The sequence below is a fragment of the Euwallacea fornicatus genome, chromosome 25 (assembly GCF_040115645.1).
Source record: "Euwallacea fornicatus isolate EFF26 chromosome 25, ASM4011564v1, whole genome shotgun sequence".
Taxonomy (NCBI): domain Eukaryota; kingdom Metazoa; phylum Arthropoda; class Insecta; order Coleoptera; family Curculionidae; genus Euwallacea; species Euwallacea fornicatus.
The window spans coordinates 1607399-1626486 of NC_089565.1; the positions used below are offsets into that span (position 1 = coordinate 1607399).

Consider the following 19088-nt stretch of genomic DNA (forward strand, 5'->3'; position numbering starts at 1 on the left):
AAACGGAAGAGAGATCGTTGAGTGACTGACCGTGAATACCTCGGGTACTAAAAAGTTCAAGCTGAGAGCCAGAGGGTTGTTACTGTCTTTTTTCAAAGATCTCCACGGTAAAAGCCCAGATGTGGCTCGCTGGTTCCTTTGGTATTTTTATTGGTGCCCTCCATGAACCAGAAGAGCGATAAATCAAGGAACCAGTGCCATCGACGTGGTCGGGCTTAGGCATCTAGGGGTAAATGCTGCATCGCGGGGTGCGATGCAGCAGATGTATATTGGAATTGTTCCAACGTCTTTATGGTCTAATTGCAACCCAGCAATGCCTCTGATTTATGTTGGGTTTTTTCCCGACAGTCAGGATTTCATGTCTCTTAACCCATTCCACTAAATGGACATGGTTACGGTTAATTCTTAATTCCTAAACTATATCTCTTCCAAAACTTCCTGGTAAAGATAAACACCTTCATCGTGTGTAATGAATGCTACGAATTCGTATATTCTTTCGGAAATCGCGTTTCCTTTTATTGAGATAAAGTTTCCAACCACAATGTCTCTTGTTTCGTAAAAAAATTGGACGAAAAATATTTCCTTGATAGAATGTGTATTACCCTGTACAGGGTGTTCAAATTTCGACATTTTCAGCGGGTGACTTACTTCTAGCAAATTACTTTGTATAGAAGGTGTTTCACAAAGGTACCGACAAGCTTTCAGGAAATATAGAGCTCAAAGAAACAAATATCTGGACAGAATAAAGTTAAGACCAAAATCGCTTCATTTTTAAAATACGGAGTGTTCAGTTTCTTTTTTTTAATATTTTTTGAACATTTCAAAACAAAGTAGGATAAGTATATATGGAGGAGAATGGTCGAAATTTTGAAAATTTGTCTCAAAATATTTTTCATTTGTTTCCACCTATTTTATATTCATTTCTTTGCATGTTCTGTTTGTTTCCACGTTCTCTGCCTCTCCCGAAAGAAAATGAAATAAATTTCTCCTAAGGAATGTTTAAGAATATCGCACTTGGAAACCTATGCCAGTTTTTTAGTAGGCACCGGAATGAGAAATCATTTTCTATCTTGAAAAGAACCACTTGAGGAACACGACACTAGGAGACCTTTTTTAATAAAAATTGACGGAAGGCAGTGACGTACGATTTTTTTAAATTTAAAAGAGCCCATTGAATGGCCGCTCAGAGGCTACTGGTGTATGTGGAGACATTGTGCCTACGCCACAACGTGCACATTTATCTCACCATAGCGAATTCCTGATTTCATGTCCTCATTCCAAACCGTTTTTGAAATATTTAAAAAATGTTTTAAAAACAAGAAATTAAACGCAATTAAGCACTCTGGAAACAAAGCGATTTCGGGTCTAACTTAAAAGCTCCACATCCCCTGAGAGTTTGCTGGTGTGTTCATTAAATACCCTACATATTAGAGATGGATCTGGTGCTCAACAAATATTGCAAACATCCTGCGAAACGAATGAAGAAAAAATAGATTCGCTATGGCCCTCTTGTTATTTATTATACAGTACGTTTCCTAAACATGCGTTATAAATGTAAAGAGGTATTGCTTGGGCCAAAATAAATGGAAAACTTCCTGTAAACATACGTCGGGAACCATTACATTTTACAACATGCAGTTAAGTTAAGAAATAACCGTAAAGTTTTCCAAAGTTCGGCAGTCGCTTCGAAAATTTGATTGTGCAGAGCTTTGAGAAAATAGGTAAAATAAATATAGATCTATAATTTTTTCTATCATTCCCATCATTGCCCTTACGAATTAGAACTACCCCTGCTACTATTAGAGTCTGGAAACATGCTGTCTTCACTACAATTCATACTTATGGATGTATGCACCGTTCCACATTTATTTAGATCATCTCGCATGTCATAACGATTAAAGGAGGATTTATTTTCCAAGATATTAATGATTAATTCCTAGATACGCGGTCTTAAGGATATAACATTTGTAAATTTAACTAATGATTAAAAACATGATTTTGAAGGAAGAGAGTCTTTGCAACAGGGGCCGAAAGCCTAATAGTTAAAAAAAGTGTTCAAGTTGGCAATCGCAAATTTTACTAAAGTGTTGAAAAACGTATTTGACAGATGTTGATTGCTTATCGAGTAACAAAAAAAGTTAGAATTATTCTACAGTAATGTGGCTAAAAGCAATTTAAAGTATAAATAATAAGTTATAACGCAAGTTAACCAGTAGAAGTAAACTTAAACAGCAACGCCGCACTGAACCCTGACAACCTGACCCTTCAAAGGGTCGCCCAACTTAACTTTGCGGGTGAAGTGATATAGCATTGGAAGGGGAGGTAGCAGGCATCGGACCCTTGTAAAAATTTATACCTAGTGTTTTCAGCTAATTAGGGAGATTTCGAAATTAAATAGACAGGACACGACATTGATTATTCCGAAACCATTTTTTTTTACTTTTCGGGAAAATGGTTCTGTTTAGGAGTTCTGTCGTATTTTTTTTTTCAAAACGATGTTTTTAATCATTGCTTGAATTTACGAAAGTTATTTCCATAACATCCTGTATATCCCACTTTAAAACTGAATTTTTTAGGATTTGAAAGGGTCTCAGGGTCTAAGAACGTTTCAAAATAAATATTAGTGAGAGGAAGTTTACTTGCAATTTTATCAGAAATCTCGACAGAAATTCAGATAGATCTTTAGGTTTCAGTTAACTGCAGCATGATTCTATTTTAGGACAATTATCATTTTTAATATTCCTATATTGTATAATCTAATTAGGCTTCGATGTGCCCTATAAGCGAATTGTATTTCCACTCAAGAAAAACCGACTCATTGGGTTGGACAATTGGGTACTTATCGTCGTAATTTGGCAATTTAAGTAAATTTATCAGGCATTTCCCATTTTCCCTCGTACAAACCAAAGGAATGCACGTGCTGCATTAAGGTTTCAGGCTGCCTATTTTTGAGAAAGTAAATAATAATTATTGTGCGATGTGATTTCTAGGTTCATTATTATTCTTGAGAGTGGCTGCCCGAAGGTTGAATATAAATGACATATACAGGATGTCCCAAAAGTGAACCTCCATACGTTAATCATAAATTCTACGTCGAAAAGTACCGAGTTAGCAATAGAGACTAAGACAAGATGTTTCGTTGCGGAATTACAGGGTTTTAAAATGAAATATGAAGAACCAAAAAATTTTTTTCAAAACCGTTTTCGATATTTTTATCAAATTTGGATAGTGTCAATGGCAACGTAAGCCAAATATTTTGAGATGCAAAATGAATTTTTAGTACTACCAGTGGCGCGCCTAGCGTGATGCCATCGAGCATTTTTGAAGAAAATACGCTACTGATTTTTTCATTAGTGAATTATTTCGTTTAATTCTCTGTTCCATTCTGAAGGAAATAGCTCCCTTGACATTTTTTCATCCAAATACTGTTTTTGAAAGAAAAACAAATGCAACTTTTATGCACCGTATTACACTGCCAAGAAACTATTTTCATAATGATCTATTTTACGGGCCAAACCACTTAAAATTAATTTTGAACTTAACGTGTATTTTTAAATAAGTAATAAAACTAACATGTCAACAAAAATCACTCAAAATGGTTTCCATTTCGTCCATATCAGGCTTCTGAACATCTAATTATCGAGTCAACCACGGTAAATTGTTGTAAGCGTTTCCTCATGGCAAGCGTTGCCGTATGAATTGTCTCCATCAAATTTCCCTTCCTGTTTACTTCATAGCGATACACCATCTGTTTCATGTAGTCTCATAGATGAAAATTCATATACGAGAGATCTGGTGAATGAGGTGGCCGCACAATAGGTCGGCCTCGTCCAATCTACGTTCCTGGATAATTACCATCAAGCCAATCACGTACATTTATTCCGTAGTGTGCGGGAGCTCCCTCCATGTGGAAAATCATATTTTGCCTCACGTTTGGTGGAACATCATCACAAAGTAAACATAAAAAAACGTTTTGTAAAAATAACAAATAGATGTTGGCATTTAGACGTTTGGGCAGAACAAAAGGCCCAATTAACTTGTTGTTGACAATACCGGCACATAAATTTATGGAAAACCTGTGTTAAAAATTGTGCCCTCTTATTACATGAGGATTTTCGTCGCTCCAATAATGCAAGATATGAAAATTGAAAATTCCATTATTTGTGAATTGACTTTTATCTTCTCTTTTGTTTTGTTCTGTCTTTGTTTATGATTGATTATTCAATTTGCACTGATTGTCTATTATCCAATTACAGCATGCAACACGAGTGGCAAAATCTCGTTCTTGTAAAGTCTTAGCTTATCGATAATGAAGAGGATGAAGTTCGTGTACCTTCAAAATGCGGCCAACTCCACATTTCCTTGCCGCATTTCTTGGAGTTTAACGGATATCCACGTTTGTATTATTTCCAATATGAAAAAGGACTGGTTCTTCATCATCCATTCGTGCTCGTGACCTTACAATGGCTGTTATGTCATTAAAGACCATATTTCCATGTAGATGTTGGCGAATTTGATGAGTTCTTATACGAACGGACAGAAATGACTAAAATAACCTAAAGACTATTACAACTACAAACGAAATGGAAAAAGAACACTCACAACTGGGACATACCTCAATCCCTTTTGCACAGGAAGACAGACAAGACAAGCCCGATGCATCTCCCCTCCCAAGACCCTGTTGGGGCATTATCCGGATTGAAAATACAGTGTCATCTCCTTTTATTTTGTTTTTTTACACAATGAATTGTAACATGCGCAGAAAGACCAACTGGCCGATAGTAATTTCTTATGAAATAAAGATCTATTATTATTATTATTATTATTAATATTATTATTATTATTATTATTAATATTATTATTATTATTATTATTATTATTATTAATAATATTATTATTATTATTATTATTAATCAAACAAATCATATATTATATAACAAGTACTTTGAAAATTATCGATACATTTTATAATATATTTGAAAGCAATTTATAATAAAAAGGCACGAGTACACTTAGTGTTCAAGTGTTTCTGATTCCATTGCATGAACGCATATAAATCTAAAATTTACGGGTACTGCTTGATGATGTTTACTAGATGATCTCCATAGAATATACTCAGAATCGCCTACCGAGTTCGAAAAACAAGAATATTTCGGGAATCTCATTGGTAATGAGGAAGTTCTGATATCTGGCAGTAAACTGCGCAATTGACAACACATCTTCATTGCATCGATTACAATTAAGTGAAAAAAACCGAAATTACCAGCAGTCCTGGATAACGAACGTTAATGTACCTGCTTAAAACTTCGTTCCGATTATTGCGTTTCCAGCTGAGAATTTTGTTTTTTCCAGATCGAGAATATTGGTACGAACAAGCCAGAATAGCTCTAAGAAGAAGACTGCAATATTCCGAAGACCATCGATCATTCGCAAAAAATGTTATTCTATTTGTCGGCGATGGAATGGGGGTGGCAACGACGACAGCTTCAAGAATTCTCAGAGGGCAACGAATGGGGAATAGTGGGGAAGATCATGAGCTCGCGTGGGATACTTTCCCAGCAGTAGCTTTAGCAAAGGTAAATAGAAATAACCCTATTTTATCAGTATCGTAATGTAATTTGACATGAACTAAATCCCTTGACTTTAACCATTTAGTTTATTAGTTAGAAGTTAGAGCTGACACAGTCGAATGCGAGTGAAAAGGCATCGGACAGGACACCGTCCATGTGCGTTGGCGCGCTAAACGTGCCGCTAAAGGCGATTTCGGCCTGGCGATTGGTAGACGCGTGGTACCTCACATTGGACTGTTATTTCCTCGTTTTATTTATGAAAATATATATAAGGAAAAAACACCAACTCGACGTACCAATAGGGTACTACTTGCAAGCCGAATTCGTCTCAAAATATCTTTTTTATTTCAATTTTGACACGTCCCAACGTAATTTCTAATATCAAATTATTTACGTCGCTTCGGTATGGCTTTTTGATCGTTTAAAACTACGGCAAAACTGTTTAAGCTTAACAATGCTATACGTCCCGTTCAAAGAAAAAAAAATCTGTTTGGTTACTTATTAGGTAAGTGGGTGAATTCCCATTCAGGATGCAGTTTCTACAGAAAACAGTTTACCTCTAGCAGGTTTTGAAAAAACCCAATAAGTATTAAGCAGATTTTGACTATTCATGTTTAGCGAGTGGGGATTTACACCAGCTTCAGCCACGTCGCTATTCAAAAATTTAGAATGTGCAAAAAAAAATTTGAAGTTAAACGTAAATATGTGCCAAGGGAGCTAAAGTCGGGCTAAAGGAAATAATAAAATAAACATACTTGCTACGTTAAAATGTTGCGGTATTCTTGGAGTTTTATGATATTATAGGAATTGGTTTTTGCGTTGTGGTCCTTCATGGAATGAGAAACGAAATTCCCGAAAGCCTTTTAAATATACATATTTAGATGTTTCGACGTTGAACGGCGGAATGGCATGTTGCTGCATTCCACTTCTATTTTTTTTATATTTAATCTATTAAATATCTTTGAAATTGTCTTGACGTAGTATAAATTTTTTTTTAATATACAGGATGTCCTATTTAATGAAATACAAGTTTAGTCAGCCACGCTGAATATATAAAATAAAATGCGTTCAAATGTGTAGATAAAAACCTTAATTTTTTTTATAAACCACTTTTCTCTAAAATCAAAAATATAAATGTTACGGAGGGAGTTAGTAACGGGACATCCTGTTGACACCCAGATGTTTAAATTTTAGCACTCAAAAAGTCGACCCGTTCCAGTAAAACTCTAAATGTTGTGTCTGTATTTTTGAAAAGGACCTGGAACTCGCACTTAAATTGGTGCGAGTAAGCCCGCGTTCCCCCTGCGCCACCCAGCCGTTCACTACACAATCCCCGATATATCTCCTGCAACACAGTTCCATTCACGGTGCTCAATGTCGGTCAGTCAATAAATTCTCCTTAGTCCGAGTTGTTGGGTCATCACCTTGATTAGTACATATCAGCTTTAAAAAAAAATTGAACATTTGCGGAACTATTGGACGACCAATGGCTGGTTTTTGCAACGATCTCAGTTTGGAAAATATATTATCTTTGAAATCAGTAGCGGAAACGGGGAATAAAATCAAATAGAGGAAAGTTGGGATTTTGCGAAGCAACGTAATTCGCTGCTTATTCACTCTTAGAAATGTTAAATTCTTAATTCGTGCTCACAGAACTATTTCGATTTTACAGGATTAAATTTCCTACGCGTATTCAAAATTCCAAAATTCCACCGGGCAAAAGACGCATATTTCTCAAATATTAGTTACCAGTCGTGAATAGGTGAAATGTTCGGGGTGAAAAATATGATGTGTTAGAATGCTTGATAAAAAATAAAAGTAACTCGACAATGCAAAATTGCATATTTCAATTTATATCTCGAAAGAAAACGTCTCATAAATCATTTTTTTTTTTTAGATTAAGAGAAAATTGTTTTGCGCATACATAAACGACTAACTGTAGAAGAAAATTAGCAGTGATCCTCAGCAACTTCGAAAAAAATCTCTTTAGGGCGTAAATTCGATTTTCAATATTCATACGTTTAATCGACGTCCAAGTGCTGGGAAATGATGCAACTTGTGTTTCGTAAATAACTGATCATAGCATTTTACCAAAATTACATACAAACCAGTCAAAATCGAACTTCCCATGAATACTGCAAAAACGCATCGAGGGCTTCCTACTCGCTTTCCTCTATCTACTATAGTTACCGAGATTTATTTAAACATCGAAATTTCCTCCCTGTGTACACCACACTTGATTGAATTGATATTGTTTTCCACATAACAATTTTATATCTTAACTTACACTATCCCCTTGTAAGGTAACCACTGTCGTCTACGTGCACTGGTGGGCGTTTATCGTCAAGGAGTGAATTTTACGGACTTATTGATTTAACATGAAATTGGTCTTTTATTGCATCTTCTATTGCGGTATCTAGTTCTTTTATTAAAAATATCTAACACCAAATTTATTTTCCAAATTTGGTTTGCAGAGTTTGGCATTACTTAATGAAAATTTGGTGCCGTTCGATTTACGTGGATGTATTTTTGTAATTGAATTTGACAGGAAGCTCCACAACCAAATTAGGGTAAGTAATTCACTGTACTGAGGCAAATTCGACAATATTAAATAAAACTTTTGTCTTCGTACAATATCAAATTCTTCAAATTAATACCAAAGGAGTAAATCGTAACGATCGTTCAGGTGGGCTTAAGGACGTTCGTATTTATAACAGTTTTGGGCAATTTGAATATAATAGAAAAATAACAAATATGCAACATTGCATGGGGAATTTTTTGAAATTTTGATATGGAACAAGAACAGGACAATTCTATGCCACTTGCCAAAACGAGAAATTAATCTAGTAAGGACAGATGCTAATTACTTTCTCGTTTTGTCGTATTATGTATCGTGTATTATACAGGGCGTAACTTAAGCGATGCCATTAATTAAATTGTTGGCCTCGTGTGAATCCGACAGACTGCATGTTAAGTGAAAGAAGTGTGTCACACTATCACCAATTGTGATATACAGGGTGTAACTTAAGTGATGTCATTAATGTTAAGGAGTGATTCCTTGTCATTTTTAGGAAAAAACGTTCACATAAACATGTGTCCCAACTTGCATCATTTTCGAGATACAGAGTGTCAAAGTTTTATTAAAAAATCGAGCTTTTATTAATTATTCAAACTTGTTTTCATCTTAAATCTTAAAAATACCAAATATTAAGCCAGATACAAAAAAAAGTCAAAGGACAAGCAATTTGTATTTTTTATTGTTTAGTCTGATACGAATATCAGTTTCAGAAAAAACAGTGGCGTACAATAATCCCACTATAAATATCAATCAAGTAACTAACTGCGACGCCACTGGAGTTATTATTTAAAATGTAATAACACCAAAAGTAGACCCTTATTAATGCTAACAAACATGCAAAGTTTCATTAAAACTGGCGCAAAGCTTTTTGAATAATTAATAAAAACTCGATTTCCTAATAAAACTTTCACACCCAGTATCTCGAAAGTGACGCAAGTTGGGACACATGTTTATAAGAACGTTTTTTCATAAAATATGACCAGGAATGACCCCGTAAAATTAATGACATCGCTTAAGTTACAACCTGTATATCACAATTAATGACAGTATGACACACACTTCTTTCAGTTAACATGCAGCCCGTTGGGTTCACGCGTGGCCAGCAAATATTTTAGGTGATGATCACGAATGGGATAAAAGGCACAACTACAACTTATTACACTGATCGTTTTGAGACGTGAACCATCTAGAAAAATAATTTTTCACACGAGTTTCAAAATAGAGTATTATACAATGAGCGTGTTACGCATTCTACGGGTAACACATTTGCGCGCAAGCCGCGGGCTAGGGAGGTACGTCCTATGAGTATTAAATAGTCTTTTGTGCAAGTTGTATTTGATGAATATTCTGCGACTAGAACAATTTGTGAAAAATGAAATACTCTTCAAAATACCCTAAACCTGCCACTTATATGTCGGCCCAGCTGTTCATGGTCGTTTGTTTTGCTTCGTTGCCTGATAACAGTACGAAGGCATGGGAAATAAAGTTATTTCCTCATCGTTGCATAAGTAACCGGTGGGAAACAAAAACGTACAAAAACTGAAAATCTCTCTCTCTCTCTCTCTCTCTCTCTCTCTCTCTCTCTCTTTATATCGTTTTTGAGTTCTGTCCTCTCTCTTTATTCGTTAATTTCTTCATTTGTCCCTAGAACTTCTCAATTATCTTTTTCTAAATAGGAATTGTCACATGCATCCGAGGAAATATTAACAAATACTCTTTAGGCCAGTGGAAAATTAACTAAGGTCAATCGAAGTTTCACGAAAGTTCGCTGCAGCTCGCGGCAACCAGATTACCATCCGATAATGGAATTGCAACAGAACTCTTCGCAAAATAATTAATTTTCGCTATTCCCTGTTAATGAAATAGTGACGTTATTCAACAGTGATTTACTATTTGCGAACCAAACATGAGATATACGCGGTTCATACAATATGTCTCTCAATCAACCGCAAGATATACGTGCATAAACCTAATTTTAAAATCTCGATGGACCTCATTTAAAAGTAGACAGCATGAGTGTAGCAAAGAATTATATTTTCCATATTTCATCCTCGTATGGAGTAGAGTAAAATAAATTTGTCACTGCAGTCAGCTACATTTACCGTCTGATATACGGACAAATATTTTCCAGCCTTGGAAATGATAAAAGAGGCGAGAAATTGAATTTGACACTGAATGCTAAAAGCATCGACTGAAGGGATTTTTAATACAGAGAGGCATTATTGTTATTTGGCACCTGAAACTGTCACATCCAGAATTTTTGAAGCTGTTGTAGTTCTTGTAACGTCTATTTGGCCAATAGGAGGCTCAATATACCATGTAATATAGGAGGCTAAATAATCTTCAATCAATGGGAAAAGCATGTTGAGGAAGTGTCTATTATCCAGGGCCATCCTCACACCTCAACGGCCTAAAATAAACCGGCACCAGCTTGCACTCGTTCCGAGTGTTGCGCTCATGTATGTCCTCACTACATTGATATGCGTGCGGGACCCGTTCGATATACAGGGCGTTTCAAAAGCGCGGGCGAAGCCGCAATCCGGTTATTGAGGAGCGAACTTTGATCAATTAAAAATCAATAAAAATTATATTTTTCAGGCGGCAATGTCGATTTTTGGAACTCGAATTCTTTTGCTTCACGTGTCAATTCTACATTTGTTCAAACATTTTTTGTTAGAAATTTCTTTTCTGAATTCGATGATGAATGACGGATCAATGTTGAAACAATTTTTAACTGAACCAAATGGAAAATTTTGAACAACATGAGCCATCTGTGTCCTAAATGTGGACTTTATGAGTTATACAGATAACCATCTGTATCGTCGTGGGGCCGTCTACGTATGTACGTCACTGGATATTATTTTGTGCAAAGGTGCCTGGCGCCATGGACCAGTGGCGCCCATGTGACGCTCAGCCAGAAGGAATAAGAGAAAAGTGCTTCAGTACCTTGACAATTTCTCTTGCTGATGTTTTTGGATTCTCTTCAACACCGAACAATGCGTTGAGTTCTGCATTTTCACCGAACTTGTGCAATCATTTTCACTCACTTTTTAAGAGATCCATAGGATCGTCAGTTGTCTTCTGACCCATTAAGTTTATTGCAACTAGGCAGTTCTTTATTAGGAAAACGATTAAAGTAAAGACGTGCTACTTTACCTTCTTATTGCTTTGAAAATATGGTTCAAGCATATCGGTAAATACACTGTTCATTTTTAAATCATTTAAACTGATATTGACACTTGACAATTGTCGCCAATAACACCACTAATTCTTATTGCACTGAAGAACTAATTTACAATGATCACGCTTGCAGCATAACTGCTCGTGGAAAGTTCTGAGAAAAAGTGATGTGGTTTCCATGCTTATGGGCGTTTTTATCGTGTCCGTTCTCGTTGGGTACCACATGGGCGGTATTTGCCCTTGGAACCAGACGTCTTTGCGCGGGAAAATTCAATAGGATGAGATGGAAGGAAACGTCGATGACCGCACGATAACGTAGATGGCCCCACGAAGATGAAGATGGCTACATAACTCACGATGTTTAAATTTAGGATAGAGATGGCGATATAACTCATATCGTTCAATTTTTTTCCGTTAAAAATTGTGTTAACATTAATTTGTGATACATCATTGTATTCAGAAAGATTTTGCATATCAAAAAATATTAACAAAATACAGAGCTCTATTTTAAATTCCGAAGTTGACACCTGAAATTGGAGAAGTTGAGTTAAATAAAACATTACAAGTTTGATGTTACTTAACAGTCTGAAAAATACAGTTTTATTTGGCTTTTGGTTTAGCAAAATTCCTTCACAAATAACTGATTTATAGCTTCGCCCGGTTGTTTTGAGACACCTTGTACAAAATATTCTGAAGTAACCACTAGGAAGAAAGTGAAAAAATACCGATAGAGTCTGCATTATTGCAGGATTGGCAGGATTTCGTGGAGCAAGTTGTCATAACGCGGCTGTTATTTCCCATTTTTAAATATTTCTCTTGCTCAAGACCGTCTCCGTTTGTTGATCTAATTTTTCCCTCTTCTCTATGATCCAGAAAAGACCCAACAGCTAAACGTTGTTTATTTTCTGTGAATGTACATAATTCATAGTTGATGAATGTAAAACGTATTTAAAATAATAATCGATTATAACTTCTTCAGTTGTTCATCTTAGTGTAAAAATCGCATGCGGATCTATTTATTAAGTAGATACGAGGGGCAGTTGAAACCGATACATGAGACTGCCTTAAGTCGTTCCCAATTTTCGGCTTTTAAAGATTCAAACGGAGTATTTAGCACCCTTCGCACTATGTTTGCCCAATTGAAACACACGAGCTTTCAAAACAGTCAAAAATTGGAATTTAGAATCAGTATTGTAAGAAATTTTTAAAAAAATTCGTAGCGAGTTCATAAATAAAACAATAGAGAGTGTCTCCAATAAGAATTCAACCGCTCCATAATTATCTAAAGAAAAATTTTATTCTTCAAAAGAAAATTGGTAATTGGACTAAAACGAAATCAGATAATAATTCACAAATAAATCCAGTTTCACGATAAATGTTCTCATATTTTAATCGCGTATCATATGCCTGATTTTATAGTAAATAAAAGTATGTAGGACTGTAACAATATCATGAACATTCATCTATTCAACTCATTTGTGTCCACGTAATTTTTTCTTGTAATTTTAGACATACAACATGGATGCCCAAGTAGGCGAATCCTCCGCGTGCGCCACTGCCTTAATGTGCGGGGTCAAAACGAACTTCGAAACAGTGGGCCTGGACGCAAGAGGCAGATTCGAAAACTGCTTTTCGAGTTTCTCCTCCAGGGTGCCCTCATTGATAGATTGGGCGCAAGAATCAGGTAACTATAGTAGAAATTTATTATACAGGATGTTCCTAAACATGGTGCACATTTAAGATATTCCCTGAGTCAAAGCAAGAAAACAAGTTCTCATAAATATGTCTGCGAAATCTTTTTTTTTATATATATATAAATTGTTGAAATTAATTATTTTTTTTAGTATTAAAAAAAGGCTTACGACGTTTTGAATAAAGTTTTTGAAATTATCAGTGATGAGCTCCAGGAAAATGAGCTGAATTATAATTTATATAATAATACGGCATGTCAGATGGAAGGGCTTTTGTTTCGGGTTTGACCCTTTCGGCCGCAATAAGGGATGGACCACATCAAGGGACGGCTTTTTATTAGCCGAAACTACACTATAAGTGACAGCAGGAAGGCTGTTCTTTTATTTTCTTTTCTAAAATACCAATTATAGAACAGTTTCACTTAATTATTGGATTTATAAGTTATCCCTTAACTTCTGCGATCCGCCCGCTATACTCTGGTTAACTTTTTTAAGACATATTTTTGTACCTACCAATATCTAAAAAAAATACTAGTAGCATGAAAAACCTAAACACACATGTCATAAAAATTGGTAATTTCTTAAATGTATGCAAGGCATTGACTACAAAATCCCTTCAAATTGTATTAAAGGTTTCAAGAATGGAATTTCTCATTTTGGAAAGCTTCCAAACACTAAGTTTTGGTTAAAATTATTTGTTTTTAGCAAATTAAAAAAAAAACAAATTATAAAAAATTTTAAACTTTGCTATCTACGTATCATCGAACTGAAACCTTTACAAGTATTTGTGAAGTAGTTTCTATGCTCTTTTTGCCTGAACATTAGATTTCAAATGCTCCCAGAGATTCTTTTAACAGCCTTATTAAAGGTTCCTAAGATCGATTTCATGAAATCGCTAGATTGTGAAGCGGCACGAAAACGAGGAAGAAATTACATTGTGCACCCACTTCTTCGTATTAGTAAATATATTTTACGTACGTGTTCTTGTTGCTCAAAAAATTTTAGGGTTCTTTAGTCTCTTATTCTTGTCTCCAAGATGCAAAGCACGTTTTGAAATATATTTTCACACGATTAAGACTAGAAGATGAGGTATTGGAGGTGACAATACTGTGGCAATTTTGTCTGCTCGTGCAGTTCCTGAAACGAATTTAAAAAAAAATCGAAAACATTTAATATCCGAATTGCACAAAAACAGTAACTTTGAATGGAAAAAACTTGTTCACGAAATTTTTTATATATATCTACATACGCATTGAAACACGAACGCAATTTCAAATTACTTGCTTATACGTAATTTCAGTTGCGTTTGCTGGAAAATCTTTTCATAAAAATCTCAAAAGTTTGCGGCCAAATAAATCATTCAAAACGCCTCAAAATAAATCTAAGTGGTTTTTCGAATATTAGGAGCAGATGCGAATTGGAAAATATCCCGTGCCATACAAGTTAAATCGAAGCAATCTTGTAATTTTCCTGGAAAATGTATGATATATGGCATGTTCATGGAATTTATTTATCTCGAGTTTCTAGGAGGCATAACCGAGGTCTTTACGAAATACAGCCTCATGTACCTTAACAGAATTATATAAACCGACCTACATAAAATTATATTTGGGTGGTGGCACGCAATTTCGAAATGCATCGGCAAAGTGAAGTTATATTCGCTATACAGGGTGTTTGGTCATTCGATGCATCCCTTTAGGAGGGTGTCGGGGCATGAGGTAATCAACAAATTTGATTCTTACATGCAGGCTCCATAACTCAATAGTTTTTGACTTATTTTGATTAATTTTTTTTTTATATTGGCTCTTAATGGTTTCGAAGTGATTTTTCAAAAAACCTTTTTATGATTTTTACTCTTACCACCCGACTACTTGTCCAACAATATAATAATTTTCCATGTGGAATGAAAAATGTCGTGGAACATTTGAATTATGTGAAGACTTTGAGTAAACACTTTTATAAAGTAATTTTTGAAAATCAGCTACTCGACTGCTTCCAAGTTTTTCTTCCAAGAATGTTAAAGGTGACATGCATGCAAATTACTTTAAAAACTTCCTCATCTCAATGGCTGTTCAATGGACTATTTCATGGTCAAGAAATCAAAGGTGGTTCTAAAAAGAAGTACAAATTATCAAAGTGTCGCGAAAACAGTAACAACACATGCTACAAAAATGACAACAAAAATTATATTTATTTAGATTTGTTTTACAAAAAAATCAAAATTTATCCTTATTACTTAAGGTATTGTGGAAAATGATACCCTCTACTAATACACGTACTGGTTTACAATCGTTGGTTATTCCTTTTGTATCAAAAGTGGTTTCCGCGGTGCACAAATTTCTTCTGAGGGAAGTTTCGTCTTCCACATCAGCACATAAGATGAATTTGCAATTTTTACAACTTTTCTCAGAAGAATTTTATGGACCGGCGAATCCAAAGTCGATCAAGAACGAATAACCAACTACCATAAAGCTCATTACTGGAGTGAAGAGAATCCACGTTTAACTAAAACGCCTAACTACCATACAGAAAGTTCAGTGTTAATGTGTGGCTTGGCGCACTAAACAATCTCCTAATAGGACCTCATTATCTGCCGGATATTTTAAATGGGGAAAGATACGAAGCGTTCCTTATGAACGAACTCCCACCGCTTCTGGACGTGTAACACTCACTATTCGTGACAATTTTATATTTAAGCATGACGGGTGTCCTGCACATTATTGTCGAATTGTAAGGGAGTTCCTTAAACCAAGTTTTTCGAATCGATGACTCGGAAGAGGAAGTTTCATACAGTGGCCTGCAAGGAGTCCAGATTTAACCCCGTTGGACTTTCACGTATGAGACAGGACGAAGGGGCTAGTTTATGCTGGAGAAATGCAACGAAAATAAGAAATGACAGAGTGTAGTCCAGAAGCTGCGGTGTGCTTAAGTGAAATTTTTCGACCAAGGTGATCCGAATAAAATTCAGAAAACGTGCATGTGCGTGTATTAAAACAAAAGGGCATCATTTTGAACAATATCTTACACAATAAGAATAAATTTTAATTGCAAAACAAATTTAAATAAATATCATTGTTACTTGTGTAGCAGGTTTTGTAACTGTTTTTTTCGACATTTTGATGATTTCTGATTTTTTTTGGAGCCAGCGTTGATTTCCTCAACACGTAGTACCTTATTGACAAACTCTTGAAATGAGGAAGTTTTCAAAATAATTCGCCCGCATGTTACCTTGAAAATTTTTGGAAAAAAACTTAAAAAAAGCTGAGTAGCTGATCTTCAAAAATTATTTTATAAAAGTATTTATTTAAAATCTCTATATACTATAATCCAAACGATTCTGGACATCTTTTATTCCACTCGAAAGATTATAGTATTGGGCAACCAATCGAGTAACGAGAGCAAAAAATCCAAAAAAGATTTTTTTGAAAAATCACTCCGAAGTCATTAAGAGCGAATATAAAAAAAATCAAAATCAAAATAATTCAAAAACTATTGAGTTTTGGAACGTGCATGTAAGAGTCGAATTTGTTTCTTACTTCATACCCTGTCAGGTCCCCAAAGCAATCCATCGAACTACCAAAGACCCTGTATATGAACGGTTCTACTAATTTTATCATTGGAAATTTACTTGCCGGGCACAATGCGTCATCGCTGAAATGAGCAGAGCTTATGAATAACCCAATAACGACTAAACGATAACTCCAAAAGTAGTACAACCTGCGTTACAATATTCATTTCATTCCGGTTTGGCACAGCAGATGATTCAACAAAGAAAGAAGATCGTTTAGGAAACATCCGCATTGACTTCGAGGTACCTTCATTACTAGTTACTTTATGAACAACTAACTATGAATTCAGGCCTGAAGGCGGAATAGAGCTGACTGAGCTTCAGCACCACATGCAAAACGAACTGTGGCTATTTCTCACTTGGAACAAAGCCATGCGCGGTGTTTAAAAGAATTATTATTAAGGATTTTCCTTCGAATTCCAACGTAACTCTTTCCATAAGTAGCTACCCTTATTTGGTTTTTCCAAGCTCAAGCAATATGTTAATGTATAAAGCGAAGAATGGGGGATTTATTCCAACAACTTGAACTTACCTCTTGCAGGAAGCGGTTCCTCGTTGTCGCTAAAATATTGGCTAAAAATTTGATTTTAGAATTTCGACGAGGAAATGGAGGCGCAAGCAGTGTAGCTCGGAAAAGCTCTAGAAAACTTTTAATTCACTTTTCGCTATCATTCTTAACAAGTTGGAAAGAGATCGATTGATAGTCGGAGCGTTCAGCCTGCAATCACAGAACTCGGCTTGGAAAAATAAAACTGACTGTCGGGATATCACTGAAACTGACACAAATTTAAAATGTTAAAATTAACATTTGTCAAAACTCCTGAAGTATCCGGCGGGTTTGTGTGAAGGAGACATCACTGTAGAGTCTTTGTTGTAGAAGAAAACATATCTCAGGAGTTCTTCCAGGCGTTGGTTAAGCCCTTCGGTTTGACTGAAACAAGCGTGACTTCACCCATATTAAGATTCATCATGGAATATCCTAAATAATAAATTGTTGTCGATATACTGCGTAAATATAAATAAACAATAATAAAAGTTTCAACATGAAGGACGGAGGAGCGAAGACTTCAGCATCGAATACAGGGTGTCCCAAATCGAAGTGCAAATATTTTAACCAAGGTTTCTACTAATGAAATTAACAAACACGTATTTTTTTTTTGTCCAAAAGTCTGTCAAACGACGCATTCTGCAGAAAATCTCCAAGAGACAAAATAGTTTCTAAATGAAAGGTGCAATCAAGTAATGTAATCACGTGATCGAAATATTTAACGGTTAAATAAATACGGGCCCCTATACTCATAGTCCGGCCCTTAAATCTATGTTATGGCATTGGTTGGCATTGGCATGGTTTCATTTATGAAAAGCCACGATCGAAAAATGTTTGTACACCAAATTTCATAACAATCCGTTGAAGGGCTCTTCCGACATAAATTATTTCGTCCAAATGGGGCCCCAGATTCAAAGAGCCCTAGAACTTAAACGACAGACCCTTGAATAAAGAGAAAAAATACGTGTTTGTTAATCTCATTAGTAGAAACCGCGGTTAAAATATTTGCACTTTGATCTGGGACATCCTGTACATCGAAGTGCTTCGCGATATTAACTGCAGTTTTAGGGTACCTGACGTTGTCAGATTTTTTTGCGGTTTCAATTAAAGAAACATGGAGGACATGGAAAACAAGTATCGAGGGAACTGATGATTTTGAATGATCATGATTGCAGTCTAAGACTTTCCTTATCGAACATTGAGCACGTAAAAACTCTATTGATTATCTATTACAAGAGGTAAATACCGTTTTCATTTCTATTTTGAGGTATTTTTTCTTAGTTAGATGAGAAAAGCGCGATGAAGCGCCTACTGACCCAAACACTACCAAGATCTGGCGCTTTACAATTTTCCTCTCTGTAGCATTGGAAGAAACAATTCATTTTCTACGAGTTATTGCGAAAACTTTCAGACATACGTCGAACTTCTACGAGAATACCTGTCACTATACGAAAATCACAACTGATAATATATGATAGAATATATACCATATAGGGGTTTATTTGAAAGCGAACCACCCAAAATATCTCCTGACTAGAAGGAAAATTTAAAATAATAAAAAGTACATCTATTTATTGTAGATATATGGAGGAAGTTTAATTTGACATCTGAGAGAATTACATTAGTCACCCTCTTACCCCCAGCTATTCTCACATTGATATTCCATATGGTGCCCTCCATCAAAGTGGCACATCACAACATGCGGAATTCAATTTGCTATGTAACTCACACAAAAACTGAGATCAGTTAATGGAGTCGAAAGTTGGAAGGAAGAATGTGTACTAGTGGAAATAGCTTGTTGAGATCAAATAATTCATATTATTATTAAGTTTCCAGAATGTGAGCCATTATTAGCGAGGCAATAATAAAGTCCTTTTTCAAATTCTTCACGAATATTGGCCAAAGTTTGCAGAGTAATATTGTTAAGTTGCAGGAAAATTCGATCTATGAATTT

At 35.4% G+C, this 19088-nt stretch overlaps 1 protein-coding gene across 1 annotated transcript in view; it reads left to right on the plus strand.

Annotated features, from left to right (window-relative positions):
• Positions 1–19088, plus strand: part of LOC136346988 (alkaline phosphatase-like) — a 256494-nt gene that overhangs the window by 137816 nt on the left and 99590 nt on the right. Inside the window, exons 3-4 of the mRNA XM_066296587.1 lie at positions 5353–5576; positions 12838–13012. Of these exons, the coding sequence (XP_066152684.1) occupies positions 5353–5576; positions 12838–13012 (399 nt within the window). The remainder of the gene's footprint in view (positions 1–5352; positions 5577–12837; positions 13013–19088) is intronic.